The sequence below is a fragment of the Emys orbicularis genome, chromosome 10 (genome assembly GCF_028017835.1).
Source record: "Emys orbicularis isolate rEmyOrb1 chromosome 10, rEmyOrb1.hap1, whole genome shotgun sequence".
In the NCBI taxonomy this organism is placed as follows: Eukaryota; Metazoa; Chordata; order Testudines; family Emydidae; genus Emys; species Emys orbicularis.
Window position 1 is genome coordinate 90,153,514 of NC_088692.1, and position 24,705 is coordinate 90,178,218.

The 24,705-nt window shown below is 61.4% G+C and overlaps 2 protein-coding genes across 2 annotated transcripts; one reads left to right on the top strand and one right to left on the bottom strand.

Moving 5' to 3' along the window:
• Nucleotides 1–7,698: 7,698 nt before the first annotated feature.
• On the top strand, nt 7,699–12,534 carry ZNF710 (zinc finger protein 710). The gene is made up of 4 exons (XM_065412853.1): nt 7,699–9,135; nt 10,317–10,508; nt 10,971–11,145; nt 12,362–12,534. Exons 1-4 carry the CDS (start codon nt 7,699–7,701, stop codon nt 12,532–12,534), a joined length of 1,977 nt encoding a protein of 658 aa, XP_065268925.1.
• Nucleotides 12,535–15,476: 2,942 nt separating this feature from the next.
• Nucleotides 15,477–21,302, bottom strand: IDH2 (isocitrate dehydrogenase (NADP(+)) 2). Its single transcript, XM_065412146.1, has 10 exons — nt 21,237–21,302; nt 20,357–20,522; nt 19,511–19,671; nt 19,158–19,301; nt 18,487–18,623; nt 17,169–17,320; nt 16,893–17,005; nt 16,495–16,592; nt 16,159–16,251; nt 15,477–15,636 (listed from the first exon to the last, which is right to left on the bottom strand). The coding sequence occupies exons 1-10, from the start codon at nt 21,285–21,287 to the stop codon at nt 15,549–15,551; spliced, it is 1,203 nt and encodes a 400-aa protein (XP_065268218.1). The 5' UTR covers nt 21,288–21,302; the 3' UTR covers nt 15,477–15,548.
• Nucleotides 21,303–24,705: the final 3,403 nt, after the last annotated feature.

Genomic DNA, 24,705 nt, shown 5'->3' on the forward strand with positions numbered 1-24,705 from the left:
GACTGCCGCGGCTCCCAGTCGACGGCGCTTACTCCCACCTCCGCTGGTGGAGTAAGCACGTCGATTCGGGGATCGATTGTCGCGTCCTGACGAGACGCGATAAGTCGATCCCCAAGAGATCGATTTCTACCCGCCGATTCAGGCAGGTAGTGTAGACCTAGCCTAGCTCAGTTTGGCTAGAACCTCTCCCCGGCTTAAACAAAGCCCCTCTCCTGATTTGTACCCAGTGGGAGCCCCCCCACATGCACCCCATTCCCTGCACCTTTCCTTTATCTTCTTGCCAATGCTGGTATGGCTCCGAATGGGCCCTGTGACTCGCTAGTGCTTGGAGGGGATGGTCACATCCTTCCTCTTGCACGGCTTTGGGACGGCACTGCACTGGGGGTTTGCTTGAATTCGTGTCCCTGGGTCTAGCTGGTGGAACAGCGCCCCCTTCTGTTGGGCACCGTCTCCTTGCTTAGAAAATGCCTAATACTTCGGACAGGTTGGCTACATGCTTAGAAGCACATGCTAATTGTAACAGGTGCAGCGAACGCCAGGGTGCCATTGTGCTGTCCCACCTCAGGGGAGACGCCCCTCCACACACCTGCAGCAACATCTCCTAGGGCAGCTGCATGAAACTAGAGAGACCGGGGGAGAGGTAATATCTGTTGTTGGACCAACTCCTGTTGGTGAGAGAGAAACGCTCCTTCTGGTCTGGGAAAGGTACTCCGCCTCACAGCTAAATACAAGGAGGAACAGATTGTTTAGCGTAAGTAGTTAACACATTTCAAGGTGAAGTGGCCTGTTAACACCCCTCCAATCACGGGGGATGGTGGTGGTGGTGAATTGGGTTACAGATTGTTGTAATAAGCCATAAATCCAGTGTCTCTATTCAGTCCATGATTTTTAGTGTCTAGCAAAGTTATGAATTTAAGCTCCCTGGCTCAGATTTTGCCAGGTGTTTGTGCAGGTTTCCGTTGCGAGTGAGGACAGACAGGTGAGACAGTGATCGCTTTGTGAAAAGTGCTCACCCACAGGTGACAGGGTATTTGTCTTGTATCATTTTTCAGTAGGAGCTCATTGGAGAGCGTTGTGTTGTCTGATTTCACCCACACAGTTGTTCTGGGGCATTTAGTGCCCTGGATGGGATACACCCCATGTTGTGATGGGCGTGTGTAGGACCAGGGAACTCAAAAGGTGTCGTGGGGGATGCTGATCATCATAGCAGTGCAGCTGTGTCTGCAGGTTTTGCATCTGTCGTGGCAGGGTCTGGGGCTGCTTGGAGTTGGTGGGGGCTGGCTTCTGCTGAGGAGCTTGGAGCGTTTTTGGAGAGTTGTTTGAGGCCAGAAGAGGGGGTTCAGGAAATATTTCTTTGAGTGGGGCCCCCATTGAGTGTGGGTAGTAATTCTTTGATGCCCTGTATGGATTCCACTGTGGGGTGGTAGGTGACAACTCAATGGGTCCTGGAGATCCTAGAGAAGGGTTACTTTACCGAGTTCCAGTGCCTCCCTTTCCCCTTGGGGACTCATCTTATGAGACCCTGTTCAGGAAGGAAGTGGACTCCCTACTGCAGCTTGCAGCAGCAGAAGACGTGCCTGTAAAGTTCCCGGGCTGGGGGTTCTACTCTCACAGTTTCCTGGTTCAAAAGAAGAAGGGTGAGGAGCACCCCATCCTGCATCTTCAATTCAACAAGTTTGTTGATTTGGGTTCAGGAAGGTGAGACTGGCATCCATAATTCCTAGACTGGATCCAAGCTCTCGACTTACAGGGTGCATACTTCCATATGGTGATGCACCCCTCAGATTCCTCGTGGGAAAGTCTCTCTGCCAATACAGAGTGCTCTCCCTCTGCCTCTCCATGACCCCGGGGTGTTCGCCGAGTGCCGGGCGGTCATGGCTGGACATCTTAGAAGGCAAGGAGCAAACCCCACAGGAGCGTTCCAGGACTGAGGGCCCTTCGGCTGGCATGTGTAGGCATTCTGCCAGGTCTTCAGTGTGCCACAGGACAAGAACTCCCTGCCAACACCGTGATGCGCTATAGCAACACACGGGGGGGGCTCGCATGCCACCACTGTGTCAGGAGGCGACCCCACAGGCACTGGTGCAGCAATCGCCAAGTCTCCGGAGTAGCTCTTCACTTCCTCAATCTGCAGAACACCCTAGCAAACCACCTCAGCCAGCACCATCAGGTCACGCTAGGATCCGTTCTCCACGACACCCCGCTGTAACCCTGCGGCACATCCCACCTGACCGAGGAGTGGCACAGGTTCTGCTCTGTCAGGGCAGTCGGTCCTGCTCTCCGTCGGACCCCTTTCTCGTTCCATGGGCCTGAGGTGCATGTACGCCTGCCCGGCTGTTCCCCTGGTATCGAGACTCCTCAGGAAGATCAAACAAGACCCAGCTCTGGTGACTGTGGCAGCCCCAGCTTGGCCCAGGCAGTTTTGGTACTTTGACCTCGTGAACCAGTCCCTATGGCCCCCCGTCAGGCAGACTCTTGCAGTGCGAGGCAAAAGGCCTGGCCTTACACCCAGACCCTGTTCCCAGCTCAAGCTGGAAGGACTCCAGTAAGCTCACCTTTGCTGCGCGCAGTGGAAGAGGTTCTCTAGCTGAGCTGTAGAGAAATGGTCTTCTCCCCTTTCTGAAGCCCCACTCACTGCCATCCTCAACTACCTGCTTGCCTGAAGGCAGGTGGGCCTCTGTTAGCTCAGAGTGCTCCGGACTCTGCTCACCCCCCTCTGGGGGAAGGCCGCAGTCTCCTGCCACCTAACCATTGCCAGGATCCTCAAGAGGCTTATTCGTGGCTTCCCGCATGCCAGGCCCCATCTTCCTTGGGCGGGGCTCCAAATCTGACAACCGCTTTGGCAGCACTGCCCCACAGTCATTAGTCCAGCAGATGCCGAGCACCCCCTGCAGGACATGGGTCCCTGCATGTGAGTCGCCAGAGGTGGGATATGTGTGGACAATTGCTCAAAGACCAGTTACTTACCCTGTGGTAACAGGTTGGTTGAGACGTGTTGTCTACGTGTGTTCCATGACCCACCCTTCTTCCCCACTACTGCAGAGGCCTTGCCAATCTGGGTCCCGTTTAGCAAAGAAACTGGGGAGCAGTTGCAGCCACTTGGCCCCTTAACCTTCAGTTATGGGGTGCTGGAGGGACCTGGGGCGCAGGCAGAGACCCAATGGACAGTGCTACGCAAGAAGATTCTGGTCTCAGAAACCTGGGGCACATGTGGGTGACACGTCTCAAAGAACCAGGCATGCTGTAGGGCAGGGAACCGTTTGCTCCAGCCTCAGATGAGGAAGGTGTAGGGGGTGCTTGTACTAGTCCTGTTTTATATATTGGGCTGGGTTGGGGTTGAGCTGAAGAGAGTTGATTGAATGTCTGACAGGTCTGTTTCCCAGCCTACCTGAAGGTTGGCCTCTCTTGCTGGCTGTCTCTTTTCTGTCTCTAGCTGTCTCCTCCTCTCCCCATCTGATGCTTTCTGCCTTGCTTTGTTTGGCCTTCTCCCTCTTTAACTACTTCTCAGCCACTGTCCCCTGCAGCCTGAATCCCTAAGGAATGCTGCTGCAGAATGCTAACCGAGATTTGTGGATCTGAATGCAAAGCAAACCACCCCCAAAGGTGTCTAATCTGCCCCACATCTTTCCTCTGCAGCAGAGTCTCTGTATTTCACCATCCCAGGTGCCTGGGCTTGCATATGGCAGTCATGAAATTACTAGCTGGCAGCCTCCTTCAGTCTTTTCAGCTGTAAGTGCTGTGTATGGGTGACTGCTCGAAGAAGGTTCCCGTCCCTGTTTTGATGATGAAGTGTATGTAACCAAGGCAAGGTTGCTGTCAAACTCCCTTAAAATTCTTTGCCGCTTCTGGTGAAATTCATCCGCAGCTTACTTGCCTTGGTCCAAATGTACCAGCCTCACAGCAGCTCTGGAGACTAGCAGAGCACGTACGTCTCCGATGGCAGACTTTGGGTCCTGGGTTCGTGAAAGCTGTCTGTGGGTTCTGAGCATACCTGCGCAGGCAGCCCTGCGCTGGCCCTGGACCCGACGTAGGGAGGAGCATGTTGGACTCGGAAGCTAGTTTAGAGAGAGCTCTGGGACCATGGCACTCCGAGCACACAGGCAGCTTGTCTGTCCCCCTGGATAGTCAAAATGTACTTTTTAAACTGTATGTTGAACCTTCTGTATTGGTTTGAAGGCAGCTGAATTCCTGAGTAGTGATTTTTAGTTAAGCTTTGGGGAGAGAAGAGGGACACATACGTCTGGGGTGGAGGATGGGGACGGGGGGGGGGGGGGCAATGAAAGAAGATGGATGCACGTGAAGCTAAAAAGCGAAAATCCCATCCTGAGTGGGTTGGTCCCGTTGCGAGCGCCTCTCTCCTGCTCCGAATCCTTCCTCCTCCCTGCCTGTGGAGCTGGGCTCTACACGTCTCTTCTCTCTAGTGCTCACGGAACAGCACAAGCAACAGCAGTGTCAGCAGGAAAAGCAAAGCACCTGCTTCTGCTCCTCGGCTGCAGTGGGAACAGGATCGGGCCCTAAGCAGTGTCCCATTCAGGGCCGTGACTTCTAGCAAGGTAAACTTGAGACTGGGCTCTATATCTAGCAGACTTGGGACCGTCCTTGCAGAATGCCGCTGAGTCCCCTGGGGCTCTTCGTAAAGCGACTCCTCTAGTGTGATTTCGCATAGCACCGCGCCCAGAATCTCACCCGTCCTTTCTGCCCGAGCCCATTGCTCCTGGCTGAGCTAGAGCGCCGTTTTAGAAAGGCATCAATCTGGATTGAAAGCCTTTGTGCTGGAGAATCCACCAGCTCCTTAGGGAAGTGCCTCCAGGGCTAATTCCTCTCCCTGGTTAAAAAGCAGCACCTTATTCCTAGTCTGAGTTTGTCTAGTTTCAGCTCCCAGCCATGGGACCTTATTCTGCCTTTTCCGGCTCGATTAAAGAGCCCTCTGCTCTCAGAAATCTCCTTCCTACGCAGGCATTTAAAGATCCTGAGCAAGTCACCTCTTCGCCTTCTCTGGGCTACCCTAGACTGAGTTTCTTCACTCACTGTATGGCAGGTTTCCAGTCCTCAGATCATTCTCAGTCGCTCTCTTCTGAGCCCTCTCCAAGCGTGAACGCCGGAACTGGAGCCTGTATCTAGTGATGGGCTCACTAACATTGCAGGCAGAGGTCAACACCACTGTCCGGCTCTTCCGTAATATTCCTCTGCATATTCAAGCATCCAAGTACCGGGTTTGCTCTCTTAGCTGCAGCATTGCAGTGAGAGCTCGTGTTCACTTGGTTAGCTCCCGTTACGCCTTCTCAGCGTCCTGCATTCCAGGGTACTGCCTCCTGTCTTGTGAGCGTGACCTCTGGTCTTTGGGCCGAGATGTATGGCTGTGTTAAAACACAGGTTGCTCAAATGAGCCCCATTTACCAAGCAATCCAGTCAGCCTGTATAACTGGCCTGTCCCTGTCATTATTTACCACTCACTCATTTTTTTTTGTCATCTGCCGATTTGACAAGCAGTTACTGTATAACTTCTTCCGTCTCTCGGATAAAGAGACAGACTAGTGCTGAGCTGGGAGCGGATCCTCACAGGGCCCCACTAGAAACCTCAATATTTAAATTTTTGTTTCTATTTTTTTGTCGGGGGGGGGACCAAGCCAACGTAAGTTGTCAGCAGCATCACTTTTATCACCCAAACCAGGCGTCAGCAACCTTTCAGCTGTGGTGTGCCGAGTCTTCATTTATTCACTCTAATTTAAGGTTTCGCGGGCCAGTCATACATTTTAACGTTTTTAGAAGGTCTCTTTCTAGAAGTCTATAATATATATAACTAAACTATTGTTGTATGTAAAGTAAATAAGGTTTTTAAAATGTTTAAGAAGCTTCATTTAAAATTAAATTAAAATGCAGAGCCCGCGTGCCATAGGCTGCCTACCTCTGACCCAAACTGTAATCTCCTCAAAAACGAGAGTTTGATGAGACCCTATTTTCCAATAAGAACCCCAGTGACTGGCATGAATTATGCTGCCATCATGTAATTCTTTGCCTGCCCTCCCTCTGTATCAGCCTTTCCATGAGTGTGCTCAGAACCGACGCCCGGCTGGTGGCCTGCCGTTATCCACAGCAGCCATTTTACCTTCTTTGGAATATTGGCACATCCACTTTTCCCCCAGTCCTCTAGAACCTGCCCAATGTTCCCAGATTCGTCAGAGAGCCCCTGGGTCAGTTTTACCAGGAAGTCTGGAGGTCAGGGCATGGGACAAGGGCTCAGAAGATCTGGGTTCAGTGCCAGGCCTTGCCACAGATAGACTGACCTGCCTAAGCTCACACAGGATGTCTCTGGGCCTCAGAGGTCCCCTCTGTCCGATGTGGCTCACAGCCCTGCCCTGCCTGCAGGGGCATTGGGAGCATACTTGGGGAGAGATCAGACACTTTAGTATAGTACAGGGGCCATGTGCGTGTGGTGACTTTGTGACCCACTAGGTGCTGTCTTGCTGTATCTCAGCCACTCGTACCCTTAGAAGTACCCTGTCTTTATTTTACTAATTTCAGAAGCACTTCTGGTTATTGTAATTAGCTCTATGACCCTCTTTGTCTTCTGTTCAGTCGTTATCAATCTGCAGCCAGCACAGGCCCTGGACGTGCAGCCAAGGGGAAGGAAACCAGAGAAAATATAAACCAGTGAACTTCCCTTAAAACCAGGCCCACTCCTTGCTGGGGACACTCTGGCCCAAGGGAGAGAGGCAGTTAATGAGGCCAAAGGGAAAGGGGAGGCCCCCAGCCTGGGGGTGGAGAGGGCTCCAAGGAAACAGGCTGAAAAGCTAGAGAGAGTAGAGACATCGTCTGCCACCGAGCAAGAGAGGCAGCAGCAACCTGGGCGGCCTGGCTCCTGTACGGAGAGTCCTGCTTGGGAATGCTGCCCTTCTGCACCAGCCCCTCGGCCCCCGGGGGAGGAACATGCAGGGGAACCTAAACAGAAAATCCCCCTAGTACGTTCTGCTTGGGCCTCGTCCATCTGGAACACCAGGTGCACCGGGGCTCCCCGGCCCTTGCAGCGTCGTGTTCCCCTCGCCCTGCCTTGCGGGAGAAAGGAACTTAAGGCAGCTCACAAACCGTTCATACGTTTAGCTTTCTTGACCCTTCCTTGAAACCTGCCCTGGGGTCCCCTTTCAGAATGAGGTGTTACGGGGCTTTGGGGAAGCTGAGGTTTTACTGCATCTCAGATGATGGCTTGGTTCATTATTCCTCCCCCACCCCCGCACTGGAAACCCAGCACTCCGACAGCTCCATCCGGCTGAGCTGGCACAGACCATTAATGAAAGGTCGCGCTGGGGTTCGAGAGAGACCCAAAGGACTCAGCTTGTCCCAGGGACTGCTCCCTCTTGGGCCTACATCTTAGCGTGGGCTTTGATTTTTCCGAGGGGCTCAGCACCACAGCACCTGGAGTGGAGCGCTCAGCACCTCTGAAAATCTGGCCCAGGTGTTCCAAGTTGGGCACCCAGAATCGGTGCTCACTCTTGAGAAGGTTGGTCTCCGCGCGTTAGCGAAGCTGCTGTCCCAGAGCAGTGATCAGGGCGTGGCTGCTAGCCAGCACCTCTGTGCTGCCACCCCCAACGACCGCAGACCGGCTTCCCTGCCTGGGCTTGTGGGGTGGGATGCAGCTCTTACAAAGGCTAACGAGCCCTTCTCTCTGTTCCTGCAGCCATGACCGCCTAGCCGTGGGGTGAGATGGAACGCTTCACCGACTCTGGAACTCAAACGGATGCGGTGGTGGTGCTGTCCCTGGCCCAGGCCGCTGTCTTGGGCTTGGTGTCCGAGAACGAGTTCTTCGGCGCAACCATCAGCCCCGGAGGCTTCTTTCCAGGGCTAGGAAATGAACTTGCAGACACGGCCACGGTAGAACCAGAGGATCCGGAAGGCGCTTACAGGCTGCAGAAGGACGGCTGCGTCCCAGCCGAGGTGCCGGAGGAGGAGGGGCTGGAGGCAGAGACTCCATTTGAAAAACATACCCGGAGGAGGAAGCGGCCCCCGGTGAGGCTGGTGCCCAAGGTCAAGTATGAAAACCCTGCGGAGGAGGAGGTGGCGTATGAAGTGTCCGTCCCTGGCGACAGCAAGGAGGAGACGCCAAGCAGCCACCCGCCCAGCCTTGAGGAGTCGGGCTGTGAGAAGACCGTGCAGAGCAGTGCCATGAAGATGATTGACCTGAGTGCTTTTGGCAGGAAGCCCCGGCGCTTGCGGCATCTGCGCAGACACGTGCGGCAGGACGTGGGCCTGGGGAGTGATGACCCCGTCCAGGTTGGTTACGCTGAGGCCAGCGTGGGCGGGGCTCCGGCAAGCACCGGGCCAGAGGCCCTCGGAAGCGAGTGCAGCTTCGAGGCGAACGCTGCGTCTCTGGAGGCGCCCATGCCAGAGTCACGAGAGCGGGGGAAGAGCGAGCAGGGCTTTGCGTGGCAGGAGCCAGCGGATTTTGACGCAGACGCAGCTGGAGTGAACACGGAGCGCAATAAAAAGGCCCAGCTGGACCGGCTGGACATCAACGTGCAGATCGACGACTCCTACCTGGTGGAGGCGGGGGACCGCCAGAAGCGCTGGCAGTGCCGCATGTGCGAGAAATCCTACACCTCCAAGTACAACCTGGTGACGCACATCCTGGGCCATAACGGCATCAAGCCCCACTCCTGCCCGCACTGCAGCAAGCTCTTCAAGCAGCCCAGCCACCTACAGACGCACCTCCTGACGCACCAGGGCACGCGGCCGCACAAGTGCCACGTGTGCAGCAAAGCCTTCACGCAGACCAGCCACCTGAAGCGGCACATGCTGCTGCACACCGACATCAAGCCGTACAGCTGCCACTTCTGCGGGCGGGGCTTCGCCTACCCCAGCGAGCTGAAGGCCCACGAGGTGAAGCATGAGAACGGGCGCTGCCACGTGTGCGTGGAATGTGGGCTGGACTTCTCCACGCTGACGCAGCTCAAGCGCCACCTCTCCACGCACCAGGGGCCCACGCTCTACCAGTGCCTGGAGTGCAGCAAATCCTTCCACTACCGCAGCCAGCTGCAGAACCACATGCTGAAGCACCAGAACGTCCGGCCCTTCGTCTGCACCGAGTGCGGCATGGAATTTAGCCAGATCCACCACCTCAAGCAGCACTCGCTCACGCACAAGGTGCGAGCAGCCGCTGAGCCCGAGGGCTTTCCCTGCCCCAGAGAGCAGGGGGTGGGACCGGGGGAGGGGACGATTTCAGTTCCTTAGAGCCTTGACTGGCCCCACTGGGGGTCAGGATTAAGCAGGGATCTGTCCCTTCGAGCTGGCTGTTGGTTTGCGTTGATGACTCATTTGTTGGTAGGACAAAAGGACATCTGAGTTTCCAGGGGCCTGTGTGACCTCCTTTCCCTTCTGGGGGGGGCTCTGGGATCTGCCTTCCCTGCTTGTGGGGCGGGGACAGTGCAATATGGGTGATGTGGGGCTGGCCGGCCACTCTGTCACTCGGACCTTGGCCTGAGACTGGAGTGTTTTCTGCCTCTCAGGGGGAGCAATTCTCTCAGCTCAGCCCATGTGCAAAGCAGAATGCAACACCCCTGGTCTTGGTCTTAGAGACCAGTCTGCCCTCTCATTCACAGCGCCCCTTCCCCAGAGGGCAGCCGGGTCTGCCCACGGGGCTCAGGCAGGGCGTAGCAGTCTGCGTTCTGCCCCGGCCATGCCCTGTCCACTGGAATGGACCAGGAGCTTCCAGCCAGCTGGGGCACCTGCAGCCCAGGCCCGAAGGGAATGGTTCTTACTCTCCTGCCAAAGGAGGTGCCGAATGCACGCAGGGGCACTTCCTGCTCTGCTGAGGGGAGCCAGCAGTAAAGGGGGGCGTGGGCAGAAGGATTCCCCACGCAGGCGCCCCTGGGCTCAGCTCACAGGGAAGACGGCTGGGCTTTGGGGGATCCCTGTGTCTGTTTCTGGGGAAGGCTGGGGTGGGTGAGGAAACAGGAAAGATTTTGAAGGAGGTGCAGACAAGTTGGTTGCACTGACCCTTTGTTCCTTATGCTCTGTGTCCTGTACAGCAGTTTATCTCAGGAGCAGAGACACGTCCTTAGATCCCCCAGTCTCTGCTCCGTGCTCCTCACGGTCACTGGGGGAGACCGATGTGCTGCTGAACGTGCCTGAGCTGGCCAGAGGCGTTCTTGTGCTCCATGCAGGGAGCCTGCCGTTCAATGGACTAGGAGGGGGGGCCCCTCCCTGCAGTCCTTTGAGCTGGTCCCCACTAAATAGGCACGCTCCAATTCAGACAGTTCGCTTCAATTTGTGTGGTATTCGTCAGTGTGCTCCCATCGTGCTCACGTCTCCTGTGACCCTTTCAGGGTGTGAAAGAATTCAAGTGTGAGGTGTGTGGACGTGAGTTCACCCTGCAGGCCAACATGAAGCGGCACATGCTCATACACACCAGCGTCCGTCCGTACCAGTGTCACATCTGCTTCAAGACCTTCGTGCAGAAGCAGACCCTCAAGACCCATATGATCGTGCATTCGCCGGTGAAGCCATTCAAATGCAAGGTACTCTCCAAAACCCTTCTGGGGCGTGGCCCCTTCCTTGGGGCTGACACGCCCATGCTTCATCTCGGCAGGGCACCAGCCAGCCTGGGCTAAGGTCACCAGTGCCCCCACAGCCGCAGCACCCAACAGGTCAGCCTGGCTTGCAGTCTCTGCTCCGGAATTGCAGGGCCGCCGCTCTGCACGGGGGCCTGTCAGCAAAGCTGGGCGGGGAGTTGGAAGTGCACGTGCCCGTGTTGAGCCCCTCACTTTCATGAGCACTAAAAGTCACACCCAGTCTCGTCAGCCCGGTGCCGGCAGGGGGTGGGGGCGGAGGGATGAGACTAGTTCAGGTCTATGTGGAAAAGACGGGGCTTGCTGGGAAGCCCAGATCCTTAAGGCAGCCGGCGGCGGGGGCAGGAGGGGGTGATACCATGTGCAGCGACAGGGATGGGGCTTGACTAATTGGTGGCCTGTTGTTCCCAGGTTTGTGGGAAGTCCTTCAACCGCATGTACAACCTGCTGGGACACATGCACCTGCATGCAGGGAGCAAACCCTTCAAATGCCCGTACTGCTCCAGCAAGTTCAACCTGAAAGGCAACCTGAGCCGGCACATGAAGGTCAAACACGGGGTCATGGACATCAGCCTGGACAGCCAAGGTGGGTGTGGCAGCCTGCGGGGGCTCCTGGCCGGGAGGGGAATCCAGCATTGACAGGGCACCCGCGAAGATCTGGCCAAACCCTGCACGACGGCTCCCTCTGCAGGTGCCTTTTGGAGCCTGCAGGTCCCCCACTAACCCAGGCTCCTGGTCCCCTGCTGTCCACTAGCCCTCCATTGGGGGGGGGGGGGGTGTGCGCGCGCGATACTCTCCTGTGGGCTGCCCCACACGTGTCCCTGCAGCACCGAGGCTGTCAGGTGGAAGCTGGCGGTTCGGGCAGCTGGTTGGGGGCAGTTGAGGCTTCTGGTAGCATCAAGGGTGCATCTCTGCCTTCCCCTCGCTTTGGCCAGGGCTGAGGTGACTGTTAGGGGATGGAATTCTGTATTCCCAGTCTCTGGCCCTCCCTCCCCCAGGGATGGCGAGATGCTTTAGCTGGCTGGTTCTGCTCAAGCGCTCTGCAGTGAAATAGCGAATGATGTTGCCTTTTAATGGTCAGTATTAGTGTTCAGACTCTAGCCTCCAGCAGGAACAAGGAGCTGCAGCTTCAAGCTGACGACAGCCTCCCTCCATGGGCTGTGCCTGGGCCATGGGTTCTCGGCTAGTGCTGTACGGCCGTTAATGAAAGCTGAGATTCTGCTATACTGCTGCAATTGAAAAACCATCCCCATGGCCCCAGAAGTGCATTGTACCTGGGGTGCTGGCCCGTGTCTACTGCTGTAGTCACTCTGCACCAGAGACAGCAGCACGCCATGGGGCAGCCCCTGTCCCACTGGGCGTGTGAGCCAGCTGGGACACAGCACACCAGTGCTGCCTGGCACTCGGGCACAGTGTTACCAAGTCTGAAGCCTGGGCCCCAGAGTGCAAAGCCATCTCCCACTGTCAGCTGCAGCACTGCACTGCCACTGCTCCAGGGCCTTGAAGAGACCTTGCAGGTGTGGGTCACGGGCTGCCTCCTTTGCACCCCTTTCCTGGCAGACCAGCTCTGGGCAGGCATGACGGCCTCTCCCTCCCTGGCTGTCCGCCAATGTGTGAGCCCCACCTGCCAGGAGCATCGGAGACGGTTGTCTAGCTCCCCAGCCTGCCGTGCAGTCCTGGGGGTTTGGGGCCAGCTCTCCAAGAAACGCCCTGCCCATGGCTGTGCTGCTGGGCCGTGCTCGCTCCGCATCGCGCACGGCCACCCTGTCCTGCTCCGTCCCAGCATGTCACGTTGTTCCTAGATCCCATGATGGAACTGACCGGGGCAGAGCACACGGAGCTGGACGCCCAGCAGGAAATGGAGGAGTACGACGAGGAGAACGCCTATGACTACGCAGGGGTGGGCAACCCCCCGGACGAGAACGCCCTGACGGAGCAGGCCATGAAGGAAATGGCCTATTACAACATGTTGTAGCTGAGAGACGGGGGCCAGGCCCAGCCAGGTGCAGGGCCACGAGAGGGAGTGACATGGGGAAAACAAGCTCCTGTCCCCTGTTGCAGCATCCAGAACCAAAAGCCAGGCTCAGTGGGGCCTGCCCCATGGCGCTCGGCTGAGCCCAGGGAAGCTGATGCTCCATGGTGAAGGAGGAAACGGGGATGGTTCTGAGCCCGGGCCGTGCCAGGCTGGAGGTGGGCTGCAGGAAGCAGTAGCCTTCAGCCACCGGCCCACAGAGGTGACATACTGAGCCCCTGGCTCCTGGGGCTGTCCAGGCTGGAGTGAGACTAGGCCTGCCTCTCACCTGGGTCATCCCCTCTCAGGGCCCCTCGCCTGGGGGAAGAGCAGAGAGCCCCGTGTTCATTCCTGCCTGCTCCGGCACTGGACCTGCCTGCGGTCTCCGCTCTGCAGGGGAGCATAGTGCTCAGGCCGCAGCACCGGGAGGGAGCTCTGGCTCCTGGGCTCAGCCCCGGCGTGCACTAGAAGAGATGCTCTCTGGCCACCGTACTTGAAGCCCCAGGTAGGGAAAGGCATGGTCCAGAACCTGCTGAGCATTAATTATATTCTACCTCCTCCCTAGTCTGCTGTGGTGGGGACTGCAGCCCACTCCTGGCTCGGAGACACTTGGACTCAGCCCGCAGCCAGTCCCACTTTATCCCCCGGCTCGGCTCTGCAGCTGCCCCCCCCCCCCCCCCCCCCGGGAAGCAGCCATGCGTGGAGGGGGGGGAGGCACTCTTGCTCTCCGCCTTTTGCCCACACTGGGGCCAGGAACGCTTGCTCTGGCACCACGCAGGAGTGGGAGGGAGAGGTGCTGCTGCAAAGCTGAGCTGGAGCTGGCCCTGTACACAGAGAATATTTTCTTATCGACCCCGGGGGCGGCTGGGGGCTGGGCGCTGTGTTAAAGGACAGGCCTGTACAAAGCTGAGAAATGGGGGTATTTTGAAAGTAATTTATTTTTTTCAGATGCGCTGAGCAGTTAAAGGATAAATCCAACCACCTTCCTTTGTAAAGCTGTGTAACTCGTGTGTGAGCGGGAGGCGCTGGGTGGGGATGCAGGGCTCCCGGGGAGAGCACATCCTGCCCGGGGACCCGCCGAGGCCCAGAGGTGCTGTCACTCCCTGAAGGAAAGTGAGCGTGTTTGCCTGCTGCCCATGAAGATGGGCCTAGGGAACCCAACGGGGGGAGGCACTGTCACTTCCCCAGTCTGCTGCTTGGGGAGGGGATGCCAGCCTGGGGCTGGGGTGACTGCAGAGGTGCCAAGGGGGTTAACCCTGGGGGCAGGAGCTGGGGCTGTTACTTGTAAAGCACTGGGAACTCCAGGCTGCAGCCCAGCCCGAATGGCTCTCTGCTGAAAGTCACTGGCCCAAGAGGTGCAGGAGCCAGCCCTGGGAGCCAGCCCAGCCCAGAGTGAGGGCAGCAGCTGGAACTGTGGAAACAGCAGCTTAGGGAGGCCCTCTCCAGCCTGGCAGCCACTGCTGGGCTTTGCACCCCAGGTGGGGTGGGGGAAGAAGCAGAGACCTTGCCTCCATGCTACCCCCCCTGCATGGGCTTGGGGCAGCAGTCGACGGCTAGAGTTATGGTCCAAGCAAGGCAGGCCCTATGCTAGCTGGCCACAGGCAGGGCAGCTGCTCCTTTGAGGGCTCCAGGGCTGAACACGGGAAGACTTTGCCAGTTTCCCCTCTCCTGCCAGCTCAGGACAGTGCAAGCACAGAGGGACCAGGCCCCAGCAGGGAGGTGAGCATGCAGCTCCCCCCCCAGGCCCCAGTGGAGGGGCAGGGGCTAGCCCACAACCCACCTAGCCTGCTGAGCAATGCCGGGCCCTACTGGGGGAGCTCAGCTACTACAGCTCCAGCTCTGAGGTCACTTTTCCCCCTGCCACAACAGTGCTGAGGGACTCTCAAAGCTGCCCAAAAACGAGGTAGCAATTCAGCCCTAGCTACCATTACTGGCCCACATTCCTTGCAGGGTCTGGGGTGCAAGCCTGCAGCCAGCTACTGCTCCTCTCCCCCTGCAAGCTGCCTGTGTCCCCACTTGCCAGACAGCACCTGTCCAGCCTGCAGCGTTCACCCTGAAGCACGGCTGAGCCGGCTCTCTGACTGCCGAGGCAGCCGCTCGCTCCCTGTTGAGTTCTCTAAACGGCCTCTTTTAGGGGAGCTGCTCTGAGACCGGGCAGGCAGGCCTGGCCTGGGGGCAGAGATGGAGGTTGCCAAGGCCAGAGAGGCCTGGGTGACGGGCCCATGCCTGTCCCTGAGCGGAGGACAGCAGCAGTGTGCGCAGCTCCTGTTGTCATGCACTGTGCGCATAGCAGTCACTGGTCTCATTCAGGCACAGCTCTCAGGTGCGTTCCCTTGCTGGGAGAGCTGTTTAACAATCATTCTACGTAACAGCCTTTAGCTGTGGGATTTCCCAGGTGGGGCCAGCCCCAGCCTCCCCCTGGCTGGCTGCTAGTCTGGCCCTGCACCTGTCCAAACAGCAGCTTTGGTTGGGGAAGGGGCTGCAGGCAGGGCTCTTACTGGAGATGAATGCAGTCCCGGGTAACTTGCTGTGAGAGCTCGCTAGGGCCCCGCAGCCCAGCCCAGCTGGACAGAGAGGGGAATTTGCCACCAGGGGCCAGCAAGGCAACCATGGGGGGGTGGAGTAGCTGCAACTTGCCAGTGACCTGTTAACCCTTTCGGGGCAACAGAGAGCAGGAGGGCAGCTGGGTGAAGAGGTTTATTAGCTACACTTGGCACCATGAGGTCAGAGAAGGTTACATAAATTAGGCACACGACTGGCAGCGCTGGCCAGGCCTGGCCACAAGGCCCTGGCACTTGCGCTCCTAGAAATACTTTAAAAAACATGTTATAAAAACTAATCCGAGTGTTCCTGGGCCCAGTCCATGAGCTCAGAGCAACATTCGCTCCTACCTGTTAAAAATGAGGTAAACCGCCTGGCTCTGGTGCTGCTACGGACGGACGGACACCCCCCACCCCACCCTGAACAGCCCATCGCCTCTACTGCTTGCCCAGGGCTTTGTCCAAGTTGTTCTTGATTGTGTCCAGGAAGTCCGTGGTGTTCATGTAGTGCTCGTTCAGCTTCACGCTGAAAGACAAGGGCAGAGGGTCAGTGAGGACTGCCCCAGCAGCCTCTCCCACTGCCATCGCAGCCCCTGCGGAGTCCGGCCTGGCTGACTGGGGAGGAGGGGGGACAGGCTACTGCAGCCACCTGCCCCGCATGGTAGCAAGAGCAGGGACCCCATTGTATCTGCTGTGTGAGAGTCAAGCCTCCAGCTCCTCCCAGAGACGCCGGGCACGGGGGCCCCATCCTGTCCCAATTCCCAGTACAAGAGCACCCCCACAAGCCCAACAGCTCCGGGGGCAGGTGCTCAGAGCCAGCTGGGACAAAGGTATCACCCACCCCCTGCAGCACTGGCCTTTCCAGTGGTGCTGAAGGGCCCCTGGGGTTGGAGGGCTAAAGGTACCTGCAGAGCGGGTGGGAGCTGGACAACGCAAAGGGGCGCAGCCCTGTCTGAGCCGGGCAGCTCTGCAGTGTGTGAGCAGGGAGCCAGGCCCCGGAGCCAGGCCCCAGAGCACTCCCCCCCCCCCCCCCCCGTGGGTCACTCACTTGCTGAGCCCGTGGATGCAGCCTGCGAGGTCCTTTGTCATAGCTCCACTCTCCACCGTCTCCACGCAGACCTTCTCCAGAGTCTGAGCAAACCTGGCGGGGAGACAGCAAGGTCACAGCCTGCACCCCTGACGGCCCTCTGGTCTCGGGCTGGCCAAGGAGCCGTGTTACCCTGACACGTTGGCCAGCCAGGCTCCTTCCACACAAGCGACCCAGGGCCTGGTACAGTGACAGGCCACATTAGCACCCCCACCAGCTGAGGCAAGGCTCTGGTCTCCAGGAAACAGTTACAGCCCTGCCCCCAGCCCTGGCCCGGTGCTCCGCCCCGTTGCTTACGTCATGAGATCCGGGTTACTGTCCAGCTTGCCTCTGTGCTCCAGGCCACGCGTCCAGGCAAAGATGCTGGCAATGGGGTTAGTGCTGGTGGGTCGTCCCTGCAGGGGGACAGAGCATCACAACACCTAGCACCAGGGAGACTCTGGGCAGCCCGCAGTAAGCAGCGCCCCCGCAGAGCTGCCGGGAGGGACCCTGGATCCCACCCCACACCGGGCAGGGAAACAGGCCAGTCCCCAGCCCCTCCCTCACCCAGAGTGTGAACACGGACTCTCCACTCACTGCCAAGCCCCCTCCCCTGGCACTGGGCACAGGCAGGGAGGGGCCCAGCTGCACCCACAGCCTCACAAAGTGAGTGCAGTGCCTGCAACGGGGGGGAAGGGTAGGGGGGGCACACCCACCTTCTGGTGCTCCCGGTAGTGGCGGGTGACAGTGCCATGGGCTGCCTCAGCTTCTATGGTCTTTCCATCCGGGCACACCAAGACAGAGGTCATCAGGCCCAGGGAACCGAACCCTAGAGCATGAAGCAGAGTCCGGTCAGGAGCAGTTCCGGGAGGCCGCACTGGCCGATCCTGCAGGGAGACGCCCTGGGCACAAAGCTGCCCTCCCCAGCCAGGCCGAGCAGCAGGGGCTGAGCCAAAGCCGCTGGGTGTGGTGGCCCGCCCGCTCAGCGTTACCTTGGGCCAGGATGTCCGACTGGACGTCCCCGTCGTAGTTCTTACAGGCCCAGACGAAGCCGCCAGAGGATTTCAGCACCTGGGCCACCATGTCGTCAATGAGCCGGTGCTCATACCAGATCTTCAGCTTGTCAAACTCTGTCTTGTAGTGCCTGGGGAGCCGAGAGCGGGGTCACCGGGTGCACCCAGAGAGCCCCCGCGGCACAGACAGGATGTGAAGTGCTGGTACCCAGTAAACCCCTCTGCGTCTCCCCAGACACGGGCTATAAACAGCTTCATGGGCCTTGGAAATAATAGCACCAGGGCCAGGCCTCCAGCCAGGACCGCCCCGCAGAGAGCCACTCCTGCAGGACTGCTCCCATACAGTACACTGGTCCTGCCCTCCTCAGCAGGGGGCACTGTAGGGAGTGGGGCAGGAGGGCAGTGCCAGGGCCCTCCCAGCAGGGCCCCTGTAGTGAGCAGGGCAGTGCCAGGCCTCCCCAGCAGGGGTGCTATAGGGAGTGGGGCAGTGCCAGGGCGTGCCCCCCCCCAGCAGGGGCGCTATAGGGAGTGGGGCTGGGGGGCAGTGCCAGGGCCCCCCCAGCAGGGGCGCTATAGGGAGTGGGTCTGGGGGGCAGTGCCAGGGCCCCCCCCAGCAGGGGCGCGATAGGGAGTGGGTCTGGGGGGCAGTGCCAGGGCCCCCCCCCCAGCAGGGGCACTATAGGGAGTGGGGTTGGGGGGCAGTGCCAAGCCGCCCCCCCCCCCCCAGCAGGGGCGCTGTAGGGAGTGGGGTTGGGGGGCAGTGCCAAGCCGCCCCCCCCCCCCAGCAGGGGCGCTGTAGGGAGTGGGGCTGGGGGGCAGTGCCAGGGCCCCCCCAGCAGGGGCGCGATAGGGAGTGGGGCTGGGGGGCAGTGCCAGGGCCCCCCCCAGCAGGGGCGCTATAGGGAGTGGGGCTGGGGGGCCGTGCCAGGGCCCCCCCCAGCAGGGGCGCGATAGGGAGTGGGTCTGGGGGGCAGTGCCAGGGCCCCCCCCCCAGCAGGGGCACTATAGGGAGTGGGGCTGGGGGGCAGTGCCAAGCCGCCCCCCCCCAGCAGGGGCGCTATAGGGAGTGGGGCTGGGGGGCAGTGCCAAGCCGCCCCCCCCCAGCAGGGGCGCTGTAGGAAGTGGGGCTGGGGGGCAGTGCCAGGGCCCCCCCAGCAGGGGCGCGATAGGGAGTGGGGCTGGGGGGCAGTGCCAGGGCCCCCCCCCAGCAGGGGCGCTATAGGGAGCAGGGCCGGGGGAGGAGGGGGCACGGCTCAGGGACTCCGCAGGGAAGGGCTCAGGACAGGTCGTGCCGTACTTGTCGAAGATCTCCTGGAAGATGTCTTTGAAGCGCCCATCGTAGGCCTTGAGGATGGTGTTCTTGGTGCTCATGTAAAGGGGCAACTTCTTCTGGATGGCGTACTGGAAGCAGCTGTGAGCGAAGCCGGAGATAGACTGCAAGGGAGGGAGGGCCAGCCAGTGACTCCCTCAGCGCCGGCTGCAGGCGCCACGGGGCAGGGGAGAGGGCAGCTGAGTCCCTTGGCAGCTGCCTTTGGCCGGGTCCAGGCAGCCCCAGATGGGCTCAGGACTCGTCTGGGCAAGGCAGGAGCAGGGCAGCGTCGCTCACCAGTTGCAGGGGGGGCCGGGGAGTGTTAGGGTCACTTAGTCCAACTGCCAACACCCAAGGAGAGAAGGTGCCCGTCCCCCAGCCAGGGCTTGGCTCCCACACTCAGCCTACAGCCTCTGCCCGTTCCCCGGCCCAGACCCCTCATCGCAGCCGCGAGTGGCTCCCCAGGCAGCACATGCAGGGCTGTGCTAGGCCAGAAGGGGAGTCGGGCTGGGCTTCTGCTAGCCAGGAAGGGCACAGCCCCATGGGGAACCCTCACCCCCATGCCAAGAGGGGCTGCCAGCATCAGCTGCTCCCGCCTCACGCCATCCCTGCAGCGCCAGGCCTGGAGAACACCCCAGCAGCGCCCGCCTGCCTCTCACCTCGTCCGTGTTGTACATGCCCATGCCGACACCCCCGCCAGGGAAGTTGTAAACCTCCCACTCCTTCACGGCACTGCCATCCTTCGGGGTGAACACCATCTTGAATGTCCCAGACCTGTCCACAACGAAGTCCGTGGCCTTGTACTGAACAGGAACAGGCCAAAGAGTTACGCTCAGCAGCCGCTGCACCCACCCGCCCTGAGCGCCCGCCTGCACTCGCTGCCAGCAGCCCCCACCACCCCACATCAGCACCCCTAGGGCTCACGCCCGCCCCCTGCTGCGCCACGGGCACACAGAGCCTGCTGCCATCCAGCCGCCCCCGCCCACACAGGGCCCCCCAGTGGCAGGCTCACCTGGTCGCCATGGGCGTGTCTGCCGATGGTGATGGGCTTGGTCCAGCCCGGGACCAGGCGGGGAATGTTCTTGCAGATGATGGGCTCCCTGAAGACAGTCCCGCCCAGGATGTTTCGGATCGTGCCATTGGGGCTCTTCCACATCTTCTTCAGCTTGAACTCTAAAATCAAGGGGGGGTAAGACGTGCCATGGGCCCAGCCCCCCTAAACACACACACACTCCCGCCTCCACAGCACCCTCCCCCGCCAGGCACCCTGGCAGCCCAACCCCACGCCAGCCCCTGCAGCGCTAGCCATGAGCCATGCCTCCAACTGGGGTGGATGTGTGTCTCTCTTGTTGCTGCTGCTCGCTGCCCAGGGTCACAGCTCAGTTCCTACAGCCCAGCCCGTCATGCCTGAGCCCCTGCTGCTCGGACCGGCTCCAGCCAGCAAGGCAGAGCTCTGAGCCCAGCGAGCAGAGAGCCCTGGCCTCCTCCCGCGTCACTGGGCGACAAGGAGCCAGGCAGCACGGGTAGGTGTCACGCTGCCCAGGGGCTGCGAGAACCGCGGCATCTGTCTGCACCGGGGTCAGTGCTGGGACCCAGCCAGGAGGCAGAGCAGACAGAGGTGCCTCTGCCTGCCCCAGCCAGGGGCTCTGGGCAGCACCAGAACCCAGAGGCCGGAGCTGCCCCTCCACAGGCCCCAGGAGCGAGTACAGCAAGGGGGAGGGGAGCAAGCGCCCCACAGAGAGCAGCCCAGCCCCCCAAGCCCAGCTCACATGGAGTCCGAGCCCCACTGCTCAGTGAGGTCTGGGCTCGCTGCCCAGTGTCCCCTGTCCCCCCCTCCCTGGCAGCCTGCCCTCTGCACCTTCCACTCTGGCTTCATCGGGCGTGATGGTGGCGCACTTCACGGCCACGCTGTACTTCTGGGTGGCCAGCGCCGAGTCGATGGTGACCTGGTCGTCCGTCTGGTCCCGGTTCGGCAGGCCCAGGTCAAAGTACTTCAGCTGCACGTCGACGTTGGGCAGGATCAGCTGGAGGGCAGGGTGGGGAGAGGGCGAGCTCAGTGAGGGGCACTGCGCCACAGAGCCAGCGTGCCCAGCTCCCACTGGCACAGGGAGTGGGGCTGCACAGCGGGCTGTGTCCGAGCTGCCCCGGGGGCTGGGAACGCTGCTCCTGGAGCCACGCCCTCGCCCCGGTACAGACACGCTGGGGCTGAGCGCAGGAAGCAGCGACGCCGCCTTGGTGCTGCCGCCCCCCCTCCCGCAGCCTCGCAGTGCAGATGGAACCTGCCCTGCGCCTGGGGCCACTTCCGGGCTCTCTCACTCGCAGGAAGCTGCAAAGCCCGTGGGGGGAGGTTCTCAGACACCTGCTTCCTGGCTGGGGACAGCAGCAGGATGGAGGGAAGCCAGGATCCATGGGGCAAGACTGCATCCTCTCCAGGGAGCTTCAGAAACCCCGGCGCTCCCACCAGCCCCAGCCGCTTAGACAAAGCCTGCGTTCTGGCCACGTTTGTGCTGCCGAAGCAGCGAGGGGAGCCGACAGCTCGCCCACAGGCAGCAGGGATGGGGGCATGGACCTGAGCTGCAGGTCTGTGTGAAACCTGGCCAGTCACCGTGCCTGCAGAGGACCCAGCATCAGGGTGCAAATGAGTCTCATCCCCTGGGTCCTATGCCACACGGGGGGGCAGGAGGGGCCGCCCCAGAGCTCTCCCACCCCGCAGACCATCTGCTGCCCCTGAGCACTACCTTCTCCTTGATAAACTCCCAGATGATCCGCGTCATCTCGTCCCCATCCATCTCCACCACCGGCTTGGCCACCTTGATCCGTTTGTCAGCATCTAGGCAGAAGCACCATGGCTGTCAGAGAGGCTGTCCCTGACCCCAGCCATCTGCCCCCAGCTTGCAGCAGCGCAGGCTGAGCGGGTGGCCGCAGGGGAGGTGGGCAGCCCAGCCTCCAGCCGAGGGAGCCCTGTCCGGGTTCATCTCAGCAATTCCCTGCCCTGATTCAAACCCACTGGGTTGCAGCCAGCGCTCCTTGAACTGAGAAGCCCCATGATCAGGGGCCAGATCCAGCTCTAACTGCCCCAAGGGAACCCATCAAGCCACTGCCAGGCTCCTCCAGCAGTATGCGTCACCCAGACAGGGGCCTCTGGAGCCCAGCCAGCCCAAACTCTGCCTGGCCAATATGGGGCACACCCTCCCAGGGAGAATCACGCCTCCTCCCCACCACCAGCTGGCACCAACGGCCAAGGGCAAAGCACTGCTCCACACGCCCAGGCAGTGACCTAGGGACACACGAACGGCCTCTCCGTGCGGCTCATTCTCGCCTGGGATCTAGGGCAGCAGCTGATCCCGTCTAAAGGGAAAGTGAATTAACCACATGCTGCGGGACTCTAATCCTGACTCCAGCCCAGGGCCTGCTGCCAGCTCCCTGCTCTCAGCTCTAAGCCACGGACTTTCCCGAGCAGCGAGAAACCAGCCCTTCCACTCCCAGCACATGAGCTGCAGCACAAGCCAGCGGATCCCCAGCCTCCAGCACGCAGTGCGGCTGGGCAGAGCAGGGGAATGCACAGGCCTGGGCCCCCACATGGCCACGGGGAGAGACCCAGGGCTGATCTCTACAGCTCGCAAAGGGCATTAGCATGGCGAGCGCCTCCCCAGGCAGCTCCGGGCCCACTGCCAGCCATGGCACAAAGGGGCCTGTTCCATTTCACAGCCCAGAGGGGTGAGGGGAGGGGACGAATGCAGAATTCACAGTAGGGGCCATCCAGACAAGGCTTGTGGAAGCCCCTTTCTTCCCCCTCCTGCCCCTTGAAATCCAGAGCTCTAGGCCAGGCCGAAGGGTCCGATGCCCTTGGACGACCTTAGAGGAGCAGGTTCCTTTCACACAGGTCACAAGCTGAACGGCCCAGAACCGGCTTCCCAAAGGCAAACGCTTCCCAAGAAGCGGCCGGCTGGCGCCCGCAGTGACCTAGATTTGCAGGCCTGACAGCAGCCCAGCAAGCCGGGTCACACCAGAGCGGGGCAGCCAGCGGGACCCCAGAACCCAACCGGGCCAAGCGGGAGGGGCCGGAGAACAGTGGGTGTCCCCTCACGCTGCTAGGACCCAGGCATCCGGCGCTGCAGCCTAGGCCTAGACGGGCTGTCTGAACCACTGCTCCCGGGGAGCTCCCAGGACGGATTGGACCCGTTTGGCGCTGGAGCGAGGCCTCTGCAAGACCCAGGCCCAGGCGGGCGGGCCAGCCCGCCCCACTGAGCTCCCACGCTAGCTGCAGCCATTCTGGGAAGGCAGCTACTGGTACCTATGGGCACAGTGGGCGAGAACCCCGCCCTCTCCCAGGTCCCAGTCCGCCCTGGAGACCCGCAGGAATCCCACCTGCGGCTGCCACGGCCACTGTCACCGCTACACTCCCCGGGAGCCGCGCTCGGGCTGCCCGCTCCCCTGCCAGGGCGCACGGGCTGGCAGCGGCGCACGGGCTGGCCGTACCCTGGGCAGGAGCTCCCACCCCGGCCCCCCTTTCCCGCAGTCCCCGCAGAACCGCACGTCAGGCCGGGGAGCGCGGGATGCCAAGGAGCCCACGACCCTCCACCCGGCGGGGGCAGAAGCAAGGCGGGGGCCGGGCTGGGGGGCTCGGAGCCGCTCCCGGGGCAGGACGGGGGAGACCCAGCAGAACAAGGCCGGCCACGGGAGGCCAGGCGGACTCGGGGGCGGGCGGACCCCGGGGCAGACGGGCCCGGGCGGCCCAAGGTCACCGGCACCGTCGGGGGAGCAGCGGGGGCCAAGGATCCACCCGGGCCGGGGGCGCGCGGGGAGGGGCCCGGCTCCCCTCGGCCGCTGCCCTTCAAGTCACCCCGGGCCCTTCCCGCCCCCCCGCACGGCCCCGGACTCACAGTGGCGCCGCGGCGGCTGCGCGCCCAGCGCCGGGGCCAGGGCGGCGGGCAGGCGGCTCAGGCCGGGGGCGGCGCGGCGGAGCGCCGGGGCTGCGCCGAGGTAACGCGCCATCGCGGGACACGGAGCCGGCAGCGCGGGCCGCGGGCTCGGAGCGGCCGGGACACGTGAGCGGGCCCCGCCCGGCCTGGCGCCTCCGCGCATTGGGCAGCGCGGCCCGGCACCTCCCCGGGGCGGAGCGCGGCCCCCGGCCGGCCCCGGGACCCCGGCCCGGCCGCTCCCTGCGCCACGTGCTGCCTTTGTTCCCGGCCCCTGGGGTCTCGCGCCCCTTTGGCTCGGCTGCGCCCCCCCCCCGCTGGGAGCCCCGGACTCCGAGCGACCCCTCTGCCCCCCCCCGCCGGGAGCACCCCCCCTGCCCCCGGACCCACCCCCCGCCGGGAGACCCGGACCCCGAGCGCCCCCTCTGCCCCCCCCCCCCCGCCGGGAGACCCGCATCCTGAGCCCCCACTGCCGGGAGACCCGAGACCTCCCCCAGATCGGGACCCTGAGTGGCCTGACCCCGAGCCCCCAGTCACACCCTGACCCCCCTCCCCAGTTAGACCCAGACCCCCAGATGTGCTCTGGGAGACAGGGACCATGGCCCCATCTCTGCCAGGTGATTCACAGTCTGTTCATAACCCTCCCCCAGGACCATGGGGTGGGCATCTGCCCCCCCCCCCCCCCCAGCGCCTCCACTGCTGCTTCCGACCCCCCCCCCCCAGCTCTCTTCTCTGGGCCACCCTGCCTGTATCTCCCCAGGGCCACGCTCCGGCCCAGCTCAGCCCTTTCCATCTCCTGTCTCTGGTTCTCTTCCTGGCAAGGAGCCCTGGGTAGGGGCAATGGGGGTCCCACCTCTCAGCCCCCTGCCCCCGCCTCTGTGCCCCCACCCCTGCTGGAACTATCTCTAGGACGGAGGGGCCCAGAGCTGAGTGCAGGATCCGGGCATGGCCCAGAGCCCTAAAGAGAGGGACTCTCCCCACCAGGGTCCAGAGCCCTGGGATCGAGGGGTCTGCAGCTGGGCTCAGTACCCCAGGGGCACGGCCTGTCCCTATGTCACTAATCTCTTCAGAGACCACGTTCCTCATTTCCCCAGCGGGGTCTCCTCCCCCGAGGAGCCCTTTCCCACCAAGTGCTGCTGCTTTCCTGGCGACAAGCTATGTGCATGGGGCCCCTGTGCCGGCGGTGCTGTGGTGGGGTTCGGGGAGTGTTGTCGGAGCTCCATGGGGGGAGCTGTAGGGGGTTCATGTCCAGGCACAGGGGAGCCTGAATGGGGGCTCTGCACATTGA

What these genes read in the sequence shown, in the direction of transcription:
- ZNF710 (XM_065412853.1), top strand. Translation starts at nt 7,699, where the DNA reads ATGGAACGCTTCACCGACTCTGGAACTCAAACGGATGCGGTGGTGGTG. An exon ending in AGCACTCGCTCACGCACAAG is followed by an intron (nt 9,136 to 10,316) that starts GTGCGAGCAGCC and finishes TGACCCTTTCAG; the next exon opens with GGTGTGAAAGAATTCAAGTG. An exon ending in TGAAGCCATTCAAATGCAAG is followed by an intron (nt 10,509 to 10,970) that starts GTACTCTCCAAA and finishes TGTTGTTCCCAG; the next exon opens with GTTTGTGGGAAGTCCTTCAA.
- IDH2 (XM_065412146.1), bottom strand. Translation starts at nt 21,287, where the DNA reads ATGGATGGGGACGAGATGACGCGGATCATCTGGGAGTTTATCAAGGAG. An exon ending in ACTACCGGGAGCACCAGAAG is followed by an intron (nt 16,593 to 16,892) that starts GTGGGTGTGCCC and finishes GTCCCCCTGCAG; the next exon opens with GGACGACCCACCAGCACTAA. An exon ending in TGCATCCACGGGCTCAGCAA is followed by an intron (nt 15,637 to 16,158) that starts GTGAGTGACCCA and finishes CTTGTCTTTCAG; the next exon opens with CGTGAAGCTGAACGAGCACT.